The following is a 13813-nucleotide window of genomic DNA, read 5'->3' on the forward strand; positions in this document are numbered from 1 at the left end:
GCTTTTTCACCCTGATAGAAGAAAGGTTCTAAGAATAAACTTCAAAGTGTGCTGCTCAGAGTGTGCTCCCTGGACCAGCCACATCAGCATCATCTGGGAGCTTATCAGAAATGCAGAATCTCAGGCTCCACCCCAGGGCTGCTGCATCAGACTCTATTCTAACAGTCTGGTGATTCATGTGTACTGCGCAGAGTGAGAAGTTCTGCTATAAGGCTCTTCTTTTTTTTTTTCTAGGAAAACCCCATAGCCAACATTATACTTAATGGCGAAGGAATGAACACCTTCCCCCTAAGGTCAGGAACAAGACAAAGATGGCGACTTTCATCTCTTATTTCAACATCATACTAGAGGTTCCAGCCAGGCAAAGCAGGTGAGAAAAAGATATAAAAGGCATTGGATTGGAAAGAAAGAAGTAAAACTATTTGTATATGACATGATCTCCTACATAGAGATAATCCTAAGGAATCCACTAAAGAACTATTAAAATTAATAAATTAGTTTAGCAAGGTGGTAGAATACCACATCATTATACAAAAATTGGGGGCACCTGGGTGGCCCAGTCAGTTAAGTGTCCGACTTCGGCTTAAGTGTCTGACTTCGGCTCAGGTAATGATCTCACGGTTTGTGAGTTTGAGCCCTGTGTTGGGCTCTGTGCTGATCTGTGCTGACAGCTGGGAGCCTGGAGCCTGCCTCGGATTCTGTGTCTCCCTCTCTCTCTGCCCCTCCCCTGATCACGCTTTCTCTCTCTCTCTCTCAAAAAAACATTAAAAAAAATTTTTTTTAGAAAAAAAATCAATTGTATTTCTATACACATGCAATGAACAATCCAAAAGTGAAATTTAAAATACAATTCAATTCATAATAGGGGTGCCTCGTGGCTCAGTTGGTTAAGTGTCCAACTCTTGGTTTCAGCTCAGGTCATGATCTCACAGTTTGTGAGTTCAAGTCCCGATTCAGGCTCTGCACTGACAGTGCAGACAAGGGATTCTCTGTCTCCCTCTCTCTGTCCCTCCCCCGCTCACTCTCTCTCAAAAATAAATAAATATTTTAATAAACAAAATTCCATTCATAATAGCATCAAAAAGAATAAAATACTTAGGGGCACCTGGGTAGCTCAGTCGGTTAAGCATCTGACTTTGGCTCAGGTCATGATCTCACGGTTTGTGAGTTCGAGCCCCGCGTTGGGCTCTGTGCTGACAGCTTGGAGCCTGGAGCCTGCTTCGGATTCTGTGTCTCCTTCTCTCTCTGCCCCTCCCCAACTTGTGCTCTGTCTCTCTATGTCTCTCAAAAAATAAATAAATGTAAAAAAAATTTTTTTTTAAAAAGAATAAAATACTTAGGAGTAAACTTTTTTTAAAAAAGTACAAAACTTATACTCTGAAAAGTACAATTATACTGAACGAAATTAAAGACCTAAATAAATAGAAAGATAGCCTATGTTCATAGATTTGAAGACAATATTAAGATGTCAATATTCCCCAAAGCAACTGATAGATTCAACACAACCCCTATCCCAGCTGGCTTCTTTGCATAAACTGACAAGCTGGTCTGAAAATTTGTTTGGAAATACAAGGAACCCAGAATAGTCAAAACAGTCTTAAAAAAGAACAAAGATGGAGAATTTCTACTTTGTAATTTCAAAACTAACTACAAATCTACAGCAACCAACACAGTATAGTACTGGCATAATGACATACAGATCAATGGAATAGACCTGAGAGTCCAAAAATTAAAACCTCACATTTCTGGTCAATTGAATTTCAATAAGGGTAACAAGATAATTCGAAAAAGAATGAATTTTTTTCAACAATTGGCACTGGGAAAACTGGATATCCACCTGCAAGAGAATAAAGTTGGACCCCTGCCTCATACCATGTGCCCCCTCCACTGAGCCCAGCAGGGGCAGGCCTCTTTATGGCCAAAGCAGGAAATTCCTACATGGTGCTCACAGTCAAATGATCTTTGAGGCTGGGCTATCTAGGCCTACTTGCCCCTACTCAATTCTCTCCCAAATGCTCTGGGAGAGCCCTGCCTCCCCACAGAGAGATTTTCATGGACAACCCTGAGTGAGCTCTTTGGAGTCAGGTAGTGGGGTCAAGGGGGACAGCTTGGCCAGGGTCTCCTTCCCCAGCCAAAGTGGTTGCATTCCAGCAAACTTTTTCAGAGAGGCAGGGCCCTGTCCACTGATCTGGGCATCCCTCCAGGGGCCAGGGTTAATAAAGCTTGATGCTCACAGCACAAAGCTAAATGGCTAAATTTAGCTCCCATCCTCTCTTCTGCTGAGGGAATTGGACCAGGCAGATGGAGTGGGCAGGAGAACCTGCTCCAAACCACCACTAATTAGGCCAGGAATGTACATTTAACCCAAGAAGAGTCATCTAGGCTTTCCCTCTGGAGAGACACAAAGTAAGTAGTCAGGTGATATACTGGACATTGGAGCTGGGAAGTCTTAGAAAACAGGGGCAAAGACTGGGGCTAAAATGGAGAAGTGAGTGGGAAGAACAGATAGGGGAAGGAGTAGACCTCAGGAAGAAGCTCAGGGACAGAGAGAGGCCTGGAGGGAGAGGAGCCGGAGGCTGTTTCCTGCAGATGAGCTCTGTGGCCTGCTACTCAAAGTGTGATCTCGGACGAGCAGCATGGGCTTCATCTGAGCCTTATTAGAAATGTGGAATCTCAGGCTCCACCCTAGACATGCTACGTCTGAATCTGCAATCTAACAAGTCAGTACAGATGTCAGCTTAACTATAAGTGTAAAGAGAATGAATTCAACAAGGAGAGGACTTAATTATGACACAAAATCCAGAAGCCAAGTAAGAAAAGACTAATACACTTGATTTCATAAAAATCAACAGAATAACTACAAAAAAAATAGGTAAAGACAAATGACAAACAGGGAAAAATATTTTCAATTCATATCATAAAGAGCCAATCTCCCCAGTATATCAAGACTTCCTACAAATTAATAAGAATAAAGACCAATATACAATAGAAAAATAGGGGCACCTGGGTGGCTCAGTCGGTTAAGCATCTGACTTTGGCTCAGGTCATATCATGGTTCATGAGTTTGAGCCCCTCATTGGGCTGTGTGCTGACAGCTCTCAGCCTGGAGCCTACTTCAGATTCTGTGTCTCCTTCTCTCTCTCTGCCCCTCCCTCACCTCTCTCTCTCTCTCAAAAATTAAAAAAAAATAGGCAAAAATATGAACAGGCAATTTATAGGAAAAGAAAATAAAATGGCCCTTAAATATATGAGGAGAAGCTCAACTTCACTCATAATAAGAGAAATGTAAAATAGAATACCAGAGAGACCATTTTTCACCCTTTAGACTGGAAAAAAAAACAAAAAGCAGGATAATACATCTTGTAGTGAGGCTGTGGGGGTACAGATGGGTCCAGCTCTAGACAGGCGATTTGGCACCATCCATTAAAAGTACACATGTCCTCTTCTCTAAAGAAGACATCCAGATGGCCAACAGGCACATGAAAAGATGTTCAACGTCGCTCCTTATCAGGGAAATACAAACCAAAACCACACTCAGATATCACCTCATGCCAGTCAGAGTGGCCAAAATGAACAAATCAGGAGACTATAGATGCTGGAGAGGATGTGGAGAAACAGGAATCCTCTTGCACTGCTGGTGGGAACGCAAATTGATTCAGCCACTCTGGAAAACAGTGTGGAGGTTCCTCAAAAAATTAAAAATAGACCTACCCTATGACCCAGCAATAGCACTGCTAGGAATTTACCCAAGGGATACAGGAGTACCGATGCATAGGGGCACTTGTACCCCAATGTTTATAGAAGCACTCTCAACAATAGCCAAATTATTCAAAGAGCCTAAATGTCCATCAACTGATGAATGGATAAAGAAATTGTGGTTTATATATACAATGGAGTACTACGTGGCAATGAGAAAGAATGAAATATGGCCCTTTGTAGCAACATGGATGGAATTGGAGAGTGTTATGCTAAGTGAAATAAGCCATACAGAGAAAGACAGATACCATATGGTTTCACTCTTATGTGGATCCTGAGAAACTTAACAGAAACCCATGGGGGAGGGGAAGGGGAAAAAAAAAGAGGTTAGAGTGGGAGAGAGCCAAAGCATAAGAGACTGTTAAAAACTGAGAACAAACTGAGGGTTGATGGGGGGTGGGAGGGAGGGGAGGGTGGGTGATGGGTATTGAGGAGGGCACCTTTTGGGATGAGCACTGGGTGTTGTATGGAAACCAATTTGACAATAAATTTCATATATTGAAAGAAAAAAAAAAAGTACACATGTCCTGGGGCGCCTGGGTGGCTCAGTTGGTTAAGCAGCCGACTTCAGCTCAGGTCATGATCTCACAGTTTGTGAGTTCGAGCCCCGCGTCGGGCTCAGTGCTGACAGCTCAGAGCCTGGAGCCTGTTTCAGAATCTGTGTCTCCCTCTCTCTGACCCTCCCCCGTTCATGCTCTGTCTCTCTCTGTCTCAAAAATAAATCAACGTTAAAAAAAAAAAAATTAAAAAAAAAAAAAGTACACATGTCCTAGGGTGCCTGGGTGGCTTAGTCGGTTAAGCATCTGACTTCTGCTCAGGTCATGACCTCATGATTTGTTGGTTCAAGCCCCTCGTCGGGCTCTGTGCTGAAGGCTCAGAGCCTGGAGCCTGTTTCAGATTCTGTGTCTCCCTCTCTCTCTGCCCCTCCCCCACTTGTGCTCTGTCTCTCTCTGTCTCTCCAAAATAAATAAATGTAAAAAAAAAAAAAAAAGTTTGAAAAAAGTACACATGTCCTTGGGGTGCCTGGATGGCTCAGTCAGTTGAGCGCCTGACTTGCTTTCAGCTCAGATCATGAGATCGAGGACTGTGTTGGGCTCTGCACTGAGTGTGGAGCCTGTTTAAAATTCTCTCTCTTCCTCTCCCTCTGCCCCTCCCTAGCTTGCACAGGCACTCTCAAAAAAAAAAAAAAAAAAAAAAAAGTATACGTCTTTGTGACCAAGAAATTCACTTCTACAAACTTCTCTCTCACATATATTCACTCATATGTGAATTCACATTTCTACAAGGTTAATCATCACAACAATATTTGTATTGTAAAGAAATGGAATCACCTAAATGTTCCTCAATATGAGATGGGTTAAATAAATTTTGATACATCCTCACAATGGAGTACCACTATACAGCTATAAAAAAAAGAAGAAGAAAACAAGCAGCTATGAGTTGACACAGAATGATCTTCAGGATACACTGTTAAGTGCAAAAAGCCAAGATATAGCACAATGTGCAAGGGGAACAGTAGAAACAAGTGACAGTGTTTCCCTGTCAGAGCGGGTTGGTGGGAACTGGATGGATGGGGACTGGGTATTTGTATTTATATTTTGTGTGTGTATGTATATATATATATATATATGTGTATATATATATATATATATATATATATATATTTGACAGAGAGAAAGAGTGTGAGCAGGGGAGGGGCACTGGGGCTGGTGAAAGAGAGAGAGAGAGAGAGAGAGAGAGAGAGAGAGAGAGAGAGAGAGAGAATCTTAAGCAGGTTCAACGCTGGACGTGGAGCCCAACACAGGGCTCAATCCCTCAACCCTGGGATCTTGACCTGAGCTGAAATCTAGTCAGACACTTAACCAGCTGAGCCACCCAGGTGCCCTGTATTTATGTATCTTACATGATGAGCTCTCTTAAGCAGTCCCCCATGTGCACCTGCCACTTGCCTATAGGAGCCTGTGGGCACAGAGAAGTACACAGCACACAGGCCCTCTGTGTTCTGGCTCCAGACTGAGCCTCAGTAGACCGAACCCTTCTGCTCCAGCCCAAGCTGCTCAGGGAGGAGAGTGCAGGTCCACCCCATGGCCAACACCTGGTCTAGCTTTGCCTCAGCTGCATGTGGTCCTCTGTCCCCTGCCTCCTCTTCATGGTCCCCATGGAGACATTGTCCCCAGCAGGCAGACCCTGTCCTGGGCTACGAACCACACGTGGACCAGCTTAGCTCCCAATAGCCATGTCCAGGCCTGGCCATGGTCTGTGGGGCTCCTATTGGTTCCCAGGACTCTGGTGTCAGCAGGAGATCCCAGTGACTCCAGGTGACTCTGTATTTCCCGCGGCTGGCATATTCCTTCTTTGTCTTTTCAAAGTAGGAAGTGTGATTTTGGGTGTCCCAGTAATGTGGCCCCGAGGCCTCACCTTCCTGGAGACATGAACCCCCAAGTTACCTTCTGTTCTGTCTTGACTTTGGCATTGTAGAAGGCGACGGAGTCAGGGCCCTCGGGCAGCAGTACCTGCTGCAGCTGGCTGAACTTGTCCTCGGCATCTTCTCCCTATAAGAGGCTCAACTCAGTACAGTCCCTTCAGCCTGGCACTGTCGAGATCGACCCTGACACAGCCTGTGGGGGGCATCAGGGCAGCCCCTCGCAGGGTTGGCAAACCCCTGCGCAAGGTAGCTCACGACCCCCAGCCCCAAGTTTGCCAGACACTCTGCAACTGCCTTTGGGGCAGGATGAGCCGCCCCAGAGAGGTGACGGCAGCAAGTGATGTTTCCTGGGTCCCCATCTTCTTGATACCTGGGGAGAGACCTATACCTGTCTGTTTGCCTGGGTCCGCCATGGGCGAGGCCAGGAGCAGCCTGTACACTGCCGTGTTCGCAGAGAAAAGAGAGGATGAAGGGCGCTGCGCACTCAGTACCCCGTGCTCGTCCATTAGCCCCACTCCTGCCCTTGTGCCACTCACCAGGGACATGATCCTGCTGACAGGCACCATGCCTGGCCGGATGCTGCCGCCTGGCTTCAGTGCCACTTGTAGGTCCTCGGGGATGAAGAAGGACTCGTTGTACCAGATATCAAATTCTGCAAGCAGGCAGGCAGACGGCACTGTGAGCTGTGGGGGCATCTCTGAGGGAGCACTTACAGCCTATGTGTGCAGGTCACAGGCTCGCCCTCTGTTCACTTCCTGTCCCAGGGTCTCACCCTTTCCTATCTCCCTCCCCTGCCCTCGGAGTGTTTTTTTTTTTTTAAGTTTGTTTGTTTGTTTAGAGAGAGGGAGAGAGAGAATCCCAAACAGGCCCCCCACTGATGAGAGGCTCAAATTCATGAATTGCGAGATCATGACCTGAGCCAAAAACTGACAGAGCCACCCAGGCGCCCCTCTTGGAAATACTTCTGAAGCCCCTGTCCAGCCCCAGCCTCTGTCAGAGAGACGATCTGAAGCCACTTCTAGAACCCAGGTGGTGGTCTTGCCCTCTGTCTCCCAGGACCTCAGGTGGCCAGCCGACCTTCCCAAATGGCACACCTGTGAGCAGGCGGTGACGACACTGATCCACCAAGTGCTGGCAGTACTGGATCTCTGCCCTGAGGTCTCGCAAGTCCTGATACTCAGTACGGTACTGCTTCTTGAGGTCTTTGAGCTTCAGGATCAGCAGGAATTCCTCCTCATCGATGATCATCAGCCCCTTGTTCTCATACTCACCTGCAGGGACACAGGAGTCAGAGAATGAGGTGCTCACTTGGGGTGTGGGGAGGAAGGTATTCTGGAAGGACAGAACAAAGTGCTGGCAAAGCCTGAAGACCAGAAACCAGAGGAAAGGCTGGGGTGTGGTGTGCGGGTGGACAAAGCACCTGGACTTGCCAGGCGACCAGGACATATGTGGAAGACGGAACTCAGGCCGGAGGGGCCACACTGGCACCTTTAAGAACAGGTGGGGGTGCCTGGGTGCCTCAGTCGGTTATGCATCCAACTTCGGCTGAGGTCATGGTCTCACAGTCCCTGGGTTCAAGCCCCGCCTTGGGCTCTGTGCTGACAGCTCGGAGCCTGGAGCCTGCTTCAGATTCTGTGTCTCCCTCTCTCCCTCTCTGCCCCTCCCCCGCTCATGCCCTGTCTCTCTCTCTCTCTCTCTCAAAAAATAATTAAAAAAAAAAAAAAAAAAAGAACAAGAGGGGTGGCAGAGGAGATGGTAGAGATGGCCCATGTTTCACACTTATGTTGATCTTAAACCTCAGTGGCCAAAGATAATTTAGTAAGCACCTGGATTAAATGGATGTTTTCCTTTTTTGTAAGCTATATACATGAACTGCCAGCACTTGGGCAAGGTTCCCTATTAATTACAGTGGCTGTAAATCTGTATCACGTCGAGTGGCTGTCAGAAGCTCCAGGAGGAGAGGGGTCAGTTGCGCTGTTCGTCAGCTCTACTCACGGTCTCTGCATGACCTTCGAAGGTCTGTCAGTTGATGAGGGTTGCTGAGTTAAGACAACATAACATGGTCTGTGGAGTCATGCACCTCAGCCACTGCCACTGCCCACAGCACCTTGAAAGCTCAATATAGGCATCATGTCAACCCCAGCAGGGAGTGTGGGGCTTCCACCCCAGGACCCCTGGAGAGTGAGTTCTGCGTGCGACTGAGGTGTGTGGCGGGGGTGTGCGAGGCAGTCTCCAGGTGCCCTTCCGCTGAGGTTTACTGCAGAAAAGTTAAGACGCTGTCACAGACACCACATATGGAAAGGCAACTGGGACCTTGAATTGGTCCCAATTCAAGGAGTCTGGGTTGGAGGGTACAGTGTGGACTGACCTGGTCCGTGTACTGTGGGCAGTCCCCAGTGTGGTCACTGTGACAGACACAAATCCTTTATAAAGTCTTTACAGTATTCTATTTCACAGAGTCTTTACAGTATTCTGTTGACATGGGGAGGGACAGTGAGCACCCTGTGTCCCACTGCGGGGGAGGGGGGTTCTCTGATTATCTGTAAGGAAAACACTTCAACCTAAAATGATTTTTCAGGGGCATCTGGGTGGCTCAGTCAGTTAAGCATCCCGCTCTTGGTTATGGCTCAGGTCATGATCTCACATTTCATGGGATAGAGCCCCGTGTCAGGGTCTGCGCTGACAGCATGGAGCCTGCTTGGGATTCTCTCTCTCTCCCTCTCCCTCTGCCCGTACCTTGCTTGCGCATTCTCTGTCTCTCAAAATAAACATTTTTTTTTAAATTAAAATGATTTTTCATTTTTCTTTCACAAAACACTAATCAACATGCCAAATTTGCTGACTTTCTGGACCAATAAGTGGCTATCAATCAAAATGAATCAAAAAATGAATTCAGTTGATCTATTTCCTCAAGATAAAAGTATTTTATTTGGTATTTTAACAACCAATGGGAAAACAAGTGATGTTGGGGGTAAGAGCAAAAATGTTTTCTTTGGTACTGATAGATAAAATTAATTAATTAATTAATTAATTTATTTATTTATTTATAAGTTTATTTATTTTGAGAGAGAGTTCAGGACCATGAGGGGGAGCAGAGAAAGAGTGAGAGAGAGAGAATTCTAAACAGACTCTGTACCATCAGTGCAGAGCTGGATGCAGGGCTCAAACCCACGAACCATGAGATCATGACCGGAGCCAAAATCAACAGTTGGATGCTTAAACCAACTGAGCCACACAGGTGCCTCTGACAGATAAAATTTTAAGTATTTTATTTTACTATTTTTTTAATCAATTGAATGTAATTTTTTTAATGTTTATTGATTTTGGGAGAAAGGGTGCATGCATGAGCGGGGGAGGGACAGAGAGAGAGAGAGAGATGGAGAGAGAATCCTAAGTGGGCTCCATGCCTAGCACAGAGCCCAACTTAGGGCTCAATGTCATGACTGTTAGGTTATGACCTGAGCTGAAATCAAGAGTTGGACGCCCAACTGACTGAGCCACCCAGGTGCCCCTAATTTAAAATATTTTATTTTTATTTTTATAATGTTTATTTATTTTTGAGAGACAGAGAGAGACAGCATGAGCAGGGGAGGGGCAGAAAGAGTGGGAGACATAGAACATGAAGCAGGCTCCAGGCTCTGAGCTGACACATGAGCACAGAGCATGACGCAGGGCTTGAACTCACGAGCCATGAGATCATGACCTGAGCCGAAGTTGGTCGCCCAACTGACTGAGCCACCCAGGTGCCCCTAAAATATGTTAAAATACTGTTTATTTATTCTTCATCTCATCCTTTAAAAACATCTGTTTTCAGGTATATTTAGGTATAGATGATATGTCAGCACAGCATGAGTATATATTATTTAAGGTATGTAAACATGTAATAAGAAATTGTACATTCAAAGAAGGTGTGGGCAGAAGAGACAACGAAGTACTTGGCTCTGGGGGCACCTGGAGCTTCTGGGCGGGGGCATGAGAGCCACCGTCACCAGCCCTTCCCTGTCCCCAGATCCTTGGAGGCTTTGCCTTCTGGAATAGTGTGTGACAGTTGCTCTGTAGGGTGTGAGCAGAGTGGCCTCAAGAATTTGGAGGTGCCCTCTGAGAAGTAAATGAGCAAGGTACGTGTCTCACTGTGACATGATCCACCTGGCCTGCAGAAATAAAACAGATGGCATCTAGCGATGTCCCCACTGATAACCACCTGGAAAAAGGTTGTGATTTAGCAAGATAAAGCCCAGTAACCTCTGGTGTGCCCTGCTGAAAGGACAATGGGACCAAGCCAGGAATGTGAACAAAGATGTGGTTTCTGAACCTCTGGCCTCAGAGTCAGGATGGTTACTCATTAAAATGCAGGTTCTGAGCCTTGCTCCAGATCTCCTGAGTTAGAACCAGCAGTCCGGGCCTGGGAACCTGTGTTTGACTAGCCCTCCCAGAGGAGTTCTCTGAATACTCAAGCTTGAGGGTCCCTGGCCCACAGTGCAGGTGTGGGCAGTGTCTGCCACTGTGACAAGGGCACCAGGTCAGGGTAACCAGGTGAGCACCCTCTTCACAGTAAGGTCCCTGCTTTCTGAGCCTGAGGGCCCCCCATACCACCTGGCTTAGGGGATGAGATTTTGCCAGGCCATCATTGGGTGTTGAGGGTTTGGCATAAGGAATGGTCCTAGTGACAACAAAACCCCAGGCTCTCTGGTATCCATATTCTCTTTCCTTCCTCAGTTTCCTGTGTCTTGACCAGCACCCTCATGTCAGTCAGACTACCCTGGGTAGTAAGGAGACCACACCAGGATCTCGGGGCCTTGTGGGGGACGCCAGCTGCCCATCTTCCTGGGGAAGCCTCTATAAGCCCAAGGCCTGCCTCTCCACTGGGAGAAGCACCTAGGTCTGAGATAACAAAATAATGGGGGGCCCACAGGCAGAAGCTGACTGACAGGGAAGGACCCTGTGATTCCCAGGGCTGACTAGAGCCACGTGATGACCCAGGGGTGAAGACTGCACCCCAACATGCCCTGCGGCCCCCTCCCATCTGAGTCCTCCAGTACCCAGGGCTGCCCCATTTAGCGCAGGATATTCAGCTCCCACAGCCGCCCCCCCACCCCACTATCTTCCCATCATATTTACCTTGTTTCTCCCGGAGTGACTTCTGGAAATTTAGTGCCTCCTTGGTCACGTCCATCTCCCGTTTGATGGCATTGATGCGCTGTGTGGTCTCGCTGGCCCTTTTCCTCCGCTCGTTCAAGATGGATTTGTTCTCTTTGAAGATGCGGTTGATCTCACTGCCTCGCTCATTCTTAAAGTCCTCAAAGGCCACAGGTTTGGGGGGTGGGGTACTGGGCCTGAAGACAGAGGGGGAGGGGAAGGAGAAAGTGGGGCAGGGTCTTAGAGCCTAGAGGCACTTGGCCTCTCTTCACCGGGGCTTCTGTGGGCAGAAGGCCGAAACTCCCAGGCACCACCTATCCTGCACTGGAGCTACCCTGTGTGGGAACCGCTCACCTGTGTCTGTCTCACTCAGCAAGCAGGGACACATGACCATTGCAGAAAGTGAGGACAGCAAGGAAAAGTGTAAAAAACAGAAAACAAAGCAAAAAACCACTCACTGCCTATTAGCAATTATACTTTGGTGTCTCTACTTCAGGGATCTCTTCAATAATTTTTTTAATGTTTGAGGAGCACTTGGGTGGCTCAGTCGGTTGAGCATCTGACTCTTGATTTCAGCTCAGGTCATGATCCCAGGCTCGTGGGATCAAGCCCCATCTCAGGCTCCGTGCTGAGCATGGAGCCTGCTTGGGATTCTCTCTCACCCTCTGCTCCTCTCCCCCGCTCACACATGTTCTCTCCCTCTCTCTCTAAAATAAAAATAAATAAATAAAGTTTTTTTAATGTTTGAGGTCACACAGTAGATGTAATTTTCCATCTTATGTCATTCACAGAACCATTCTTTCGTGTTATAAGGAGCCCCGAGAACTCTGGTTAACAAGATATAATTTGAAGTGCTGGGGCAGGGAGAAGCAGATCGTCTGCAACTTCCTATGAAATGCATCGAAAAAATAAGAGGGATTGGGGTGACTGGGTGGCTCAGTGAGTTAGGCGTCCGACTTCAGCTCAGGTCATGATCTCGTGGTCCATGAGTTTGAGCCCTACGTCAGGCTCTGTGCTGACAGCTCAGAGACAGGAGCCTGCTTCGGATTCTGTGTCTCCCTCTCTCTCTGCCCCTCCCCTGCTCACGCTCTGTCTCTCTCACTCTCAAAAATGCATAAATGTTAAAAAAATTTTCTTTTTAAATAAGAGGGATGGAGAGAAAGATGGATGTGTGATGAAATAGGTATAGTAATATGTTAAATGTAGACTTAAGACAGTATTCACTGTCCAGTACTTCCAACTTCTGAGTGCTTAGAACTGTTCACCTGCTGGGGAAAAAATTCTTCATGCACATCCTTGTACATCCCAAGGACAGAGATAATAACTCACTTAGTGCCTTTGCCATCACATTAGCTCCTGAAGGTATTTCACAAAAAAACTGTTGTCACCTTTTTAAATTGATGATGCAATGAACATCTGTTTGCACAAATCTTTGTGCACATCTCTAATTATTTCCTCAGGACGGATTACTGAACACTCAATGACTGACTCACCAGGGAGAGAAACTGGGTAGCCAGAGGAAGGGGTCTCATACCTTGAGAATTTGGTGCCTTTTTTTTTCTTTGTCTTTAAGTAGGCTTCAAACCCAGCATGGAACCCAACATGGGGCTTGAACTCATGACCCTGAGATCAAGATCTGAGCTGAGATCATGAGTCAGACACTGACTGAGCCACCCAAGCACCCTGAGGGGCCTTTTAAATGCATTAGTTATTTAAAAAAAATTTTTTTTTAATGCTTATTTATTTTCTAGAGAGACAGAGCACGAGCAGGGGAGTGGTAGAGAGCAAGAGGGACAGAGCAACCGAGCGGGCTCTGCAGTGATAGCAGAGAGCCTGATGTGGGGCTCAAACTCACAAACCATGAAATCATGACTTGAGCTGAAGTCAGATGCTCAACTGACTGAGCCACCCAGGTGCCCCTAAAAATTTTTATTTAAATAATGGCTATTTGAAGGGTCTAAAATGATTCCATGTGTAACTGCGTATCTTGGAGGAGTCCTGAGGCGGGACAATTTTGCATGTGTATAAGCCATCATGTTACTTCTTTTTTTTTTTTTTTTTTGTTACTTCTTTTTGGATTGTACTCCTAGTCTTTGCCTGTTATCCCCTGTTTTATCTCATGTATCTACAGGCACTATTCACATGTTGAGGATCACATTCTGGTTTTGAAAGATCTGGAGCAGGAACTACCATTAGAGGGTCACCTGGGTGGGCGTAATTCCTCCTTTGGGGAGTCCGAAGGAAGGGGCTCAATGCTGGAGGTCTCCCGTTCCCGTATAGTCATGTCTTTGACATCCCCCTCCTTGGAGGATGGGGTCAGCTGGGTCTTGGACGTAGAGACATCCAACTCCTTGCCACTCACAGGGCTGCTGGCACCTTCCTTTCTTGCTGAGGAGCTAGAAGGAGAAGGCAGGGAGACCCCAGGCTTAATCATGGGCAGTAAGGTGTCTCTGGTGCTGAGGAGAGTGACCTTTCCAAACCCTCTTATATCAGAAG

General features: G+C 46.7%; 1 protein-coding gene across 10 annotated transcripts in view; it reads right to left on the reverse strand.

The window, feature by feature from the left end:
• Positions 1-13813, reverse strand: part of KIF9 (kinesin family member 9) — a 55611-nt gene that overhangs the window by 5439 nt on the left and 36359 nt on the right. For all 10 annotated transcript variants that reach the window (XM_047838216.1, XM_047838196.1, XM_047838148.1 and 7 more), the window contains 5 exons: positions 13522-13713; positions 11300-11514; positions 7276-7452; positions 6718-6833; positions 6204-6308 (listed from right to left, as the gene is read on the reverse strand). In XM_047838216.1, the coding sequence (XP_047694172.1) occupies positions 6204-6308; positions 6718-6833; positions 7276-7452; positions 11300-11514; positions 13522-13713 (805 nt within the window). The remainder of the gene's footprint in view (positions 1-6203; positions 6309-6717; positions 6834-7275; positions 7453-11299; positions 11515-13521; positions 13714-13813) is intronic.

This window comes from Prionailurus viverrinus, chromosome A2, assembly GCF_022837055.1.
Source record: "Prionailurus viverrinus isolate Anna chromosome A2, UM_Priviv_1.0, whole genome shotgun sequence".
In the NCBI taxonomy this organism is placed as follows: Eukaryota; Metazoa; Chordata; class Mammalia; order Carnivora; family Felidae; genus Prionailurus; species Prionailurus viverrinus.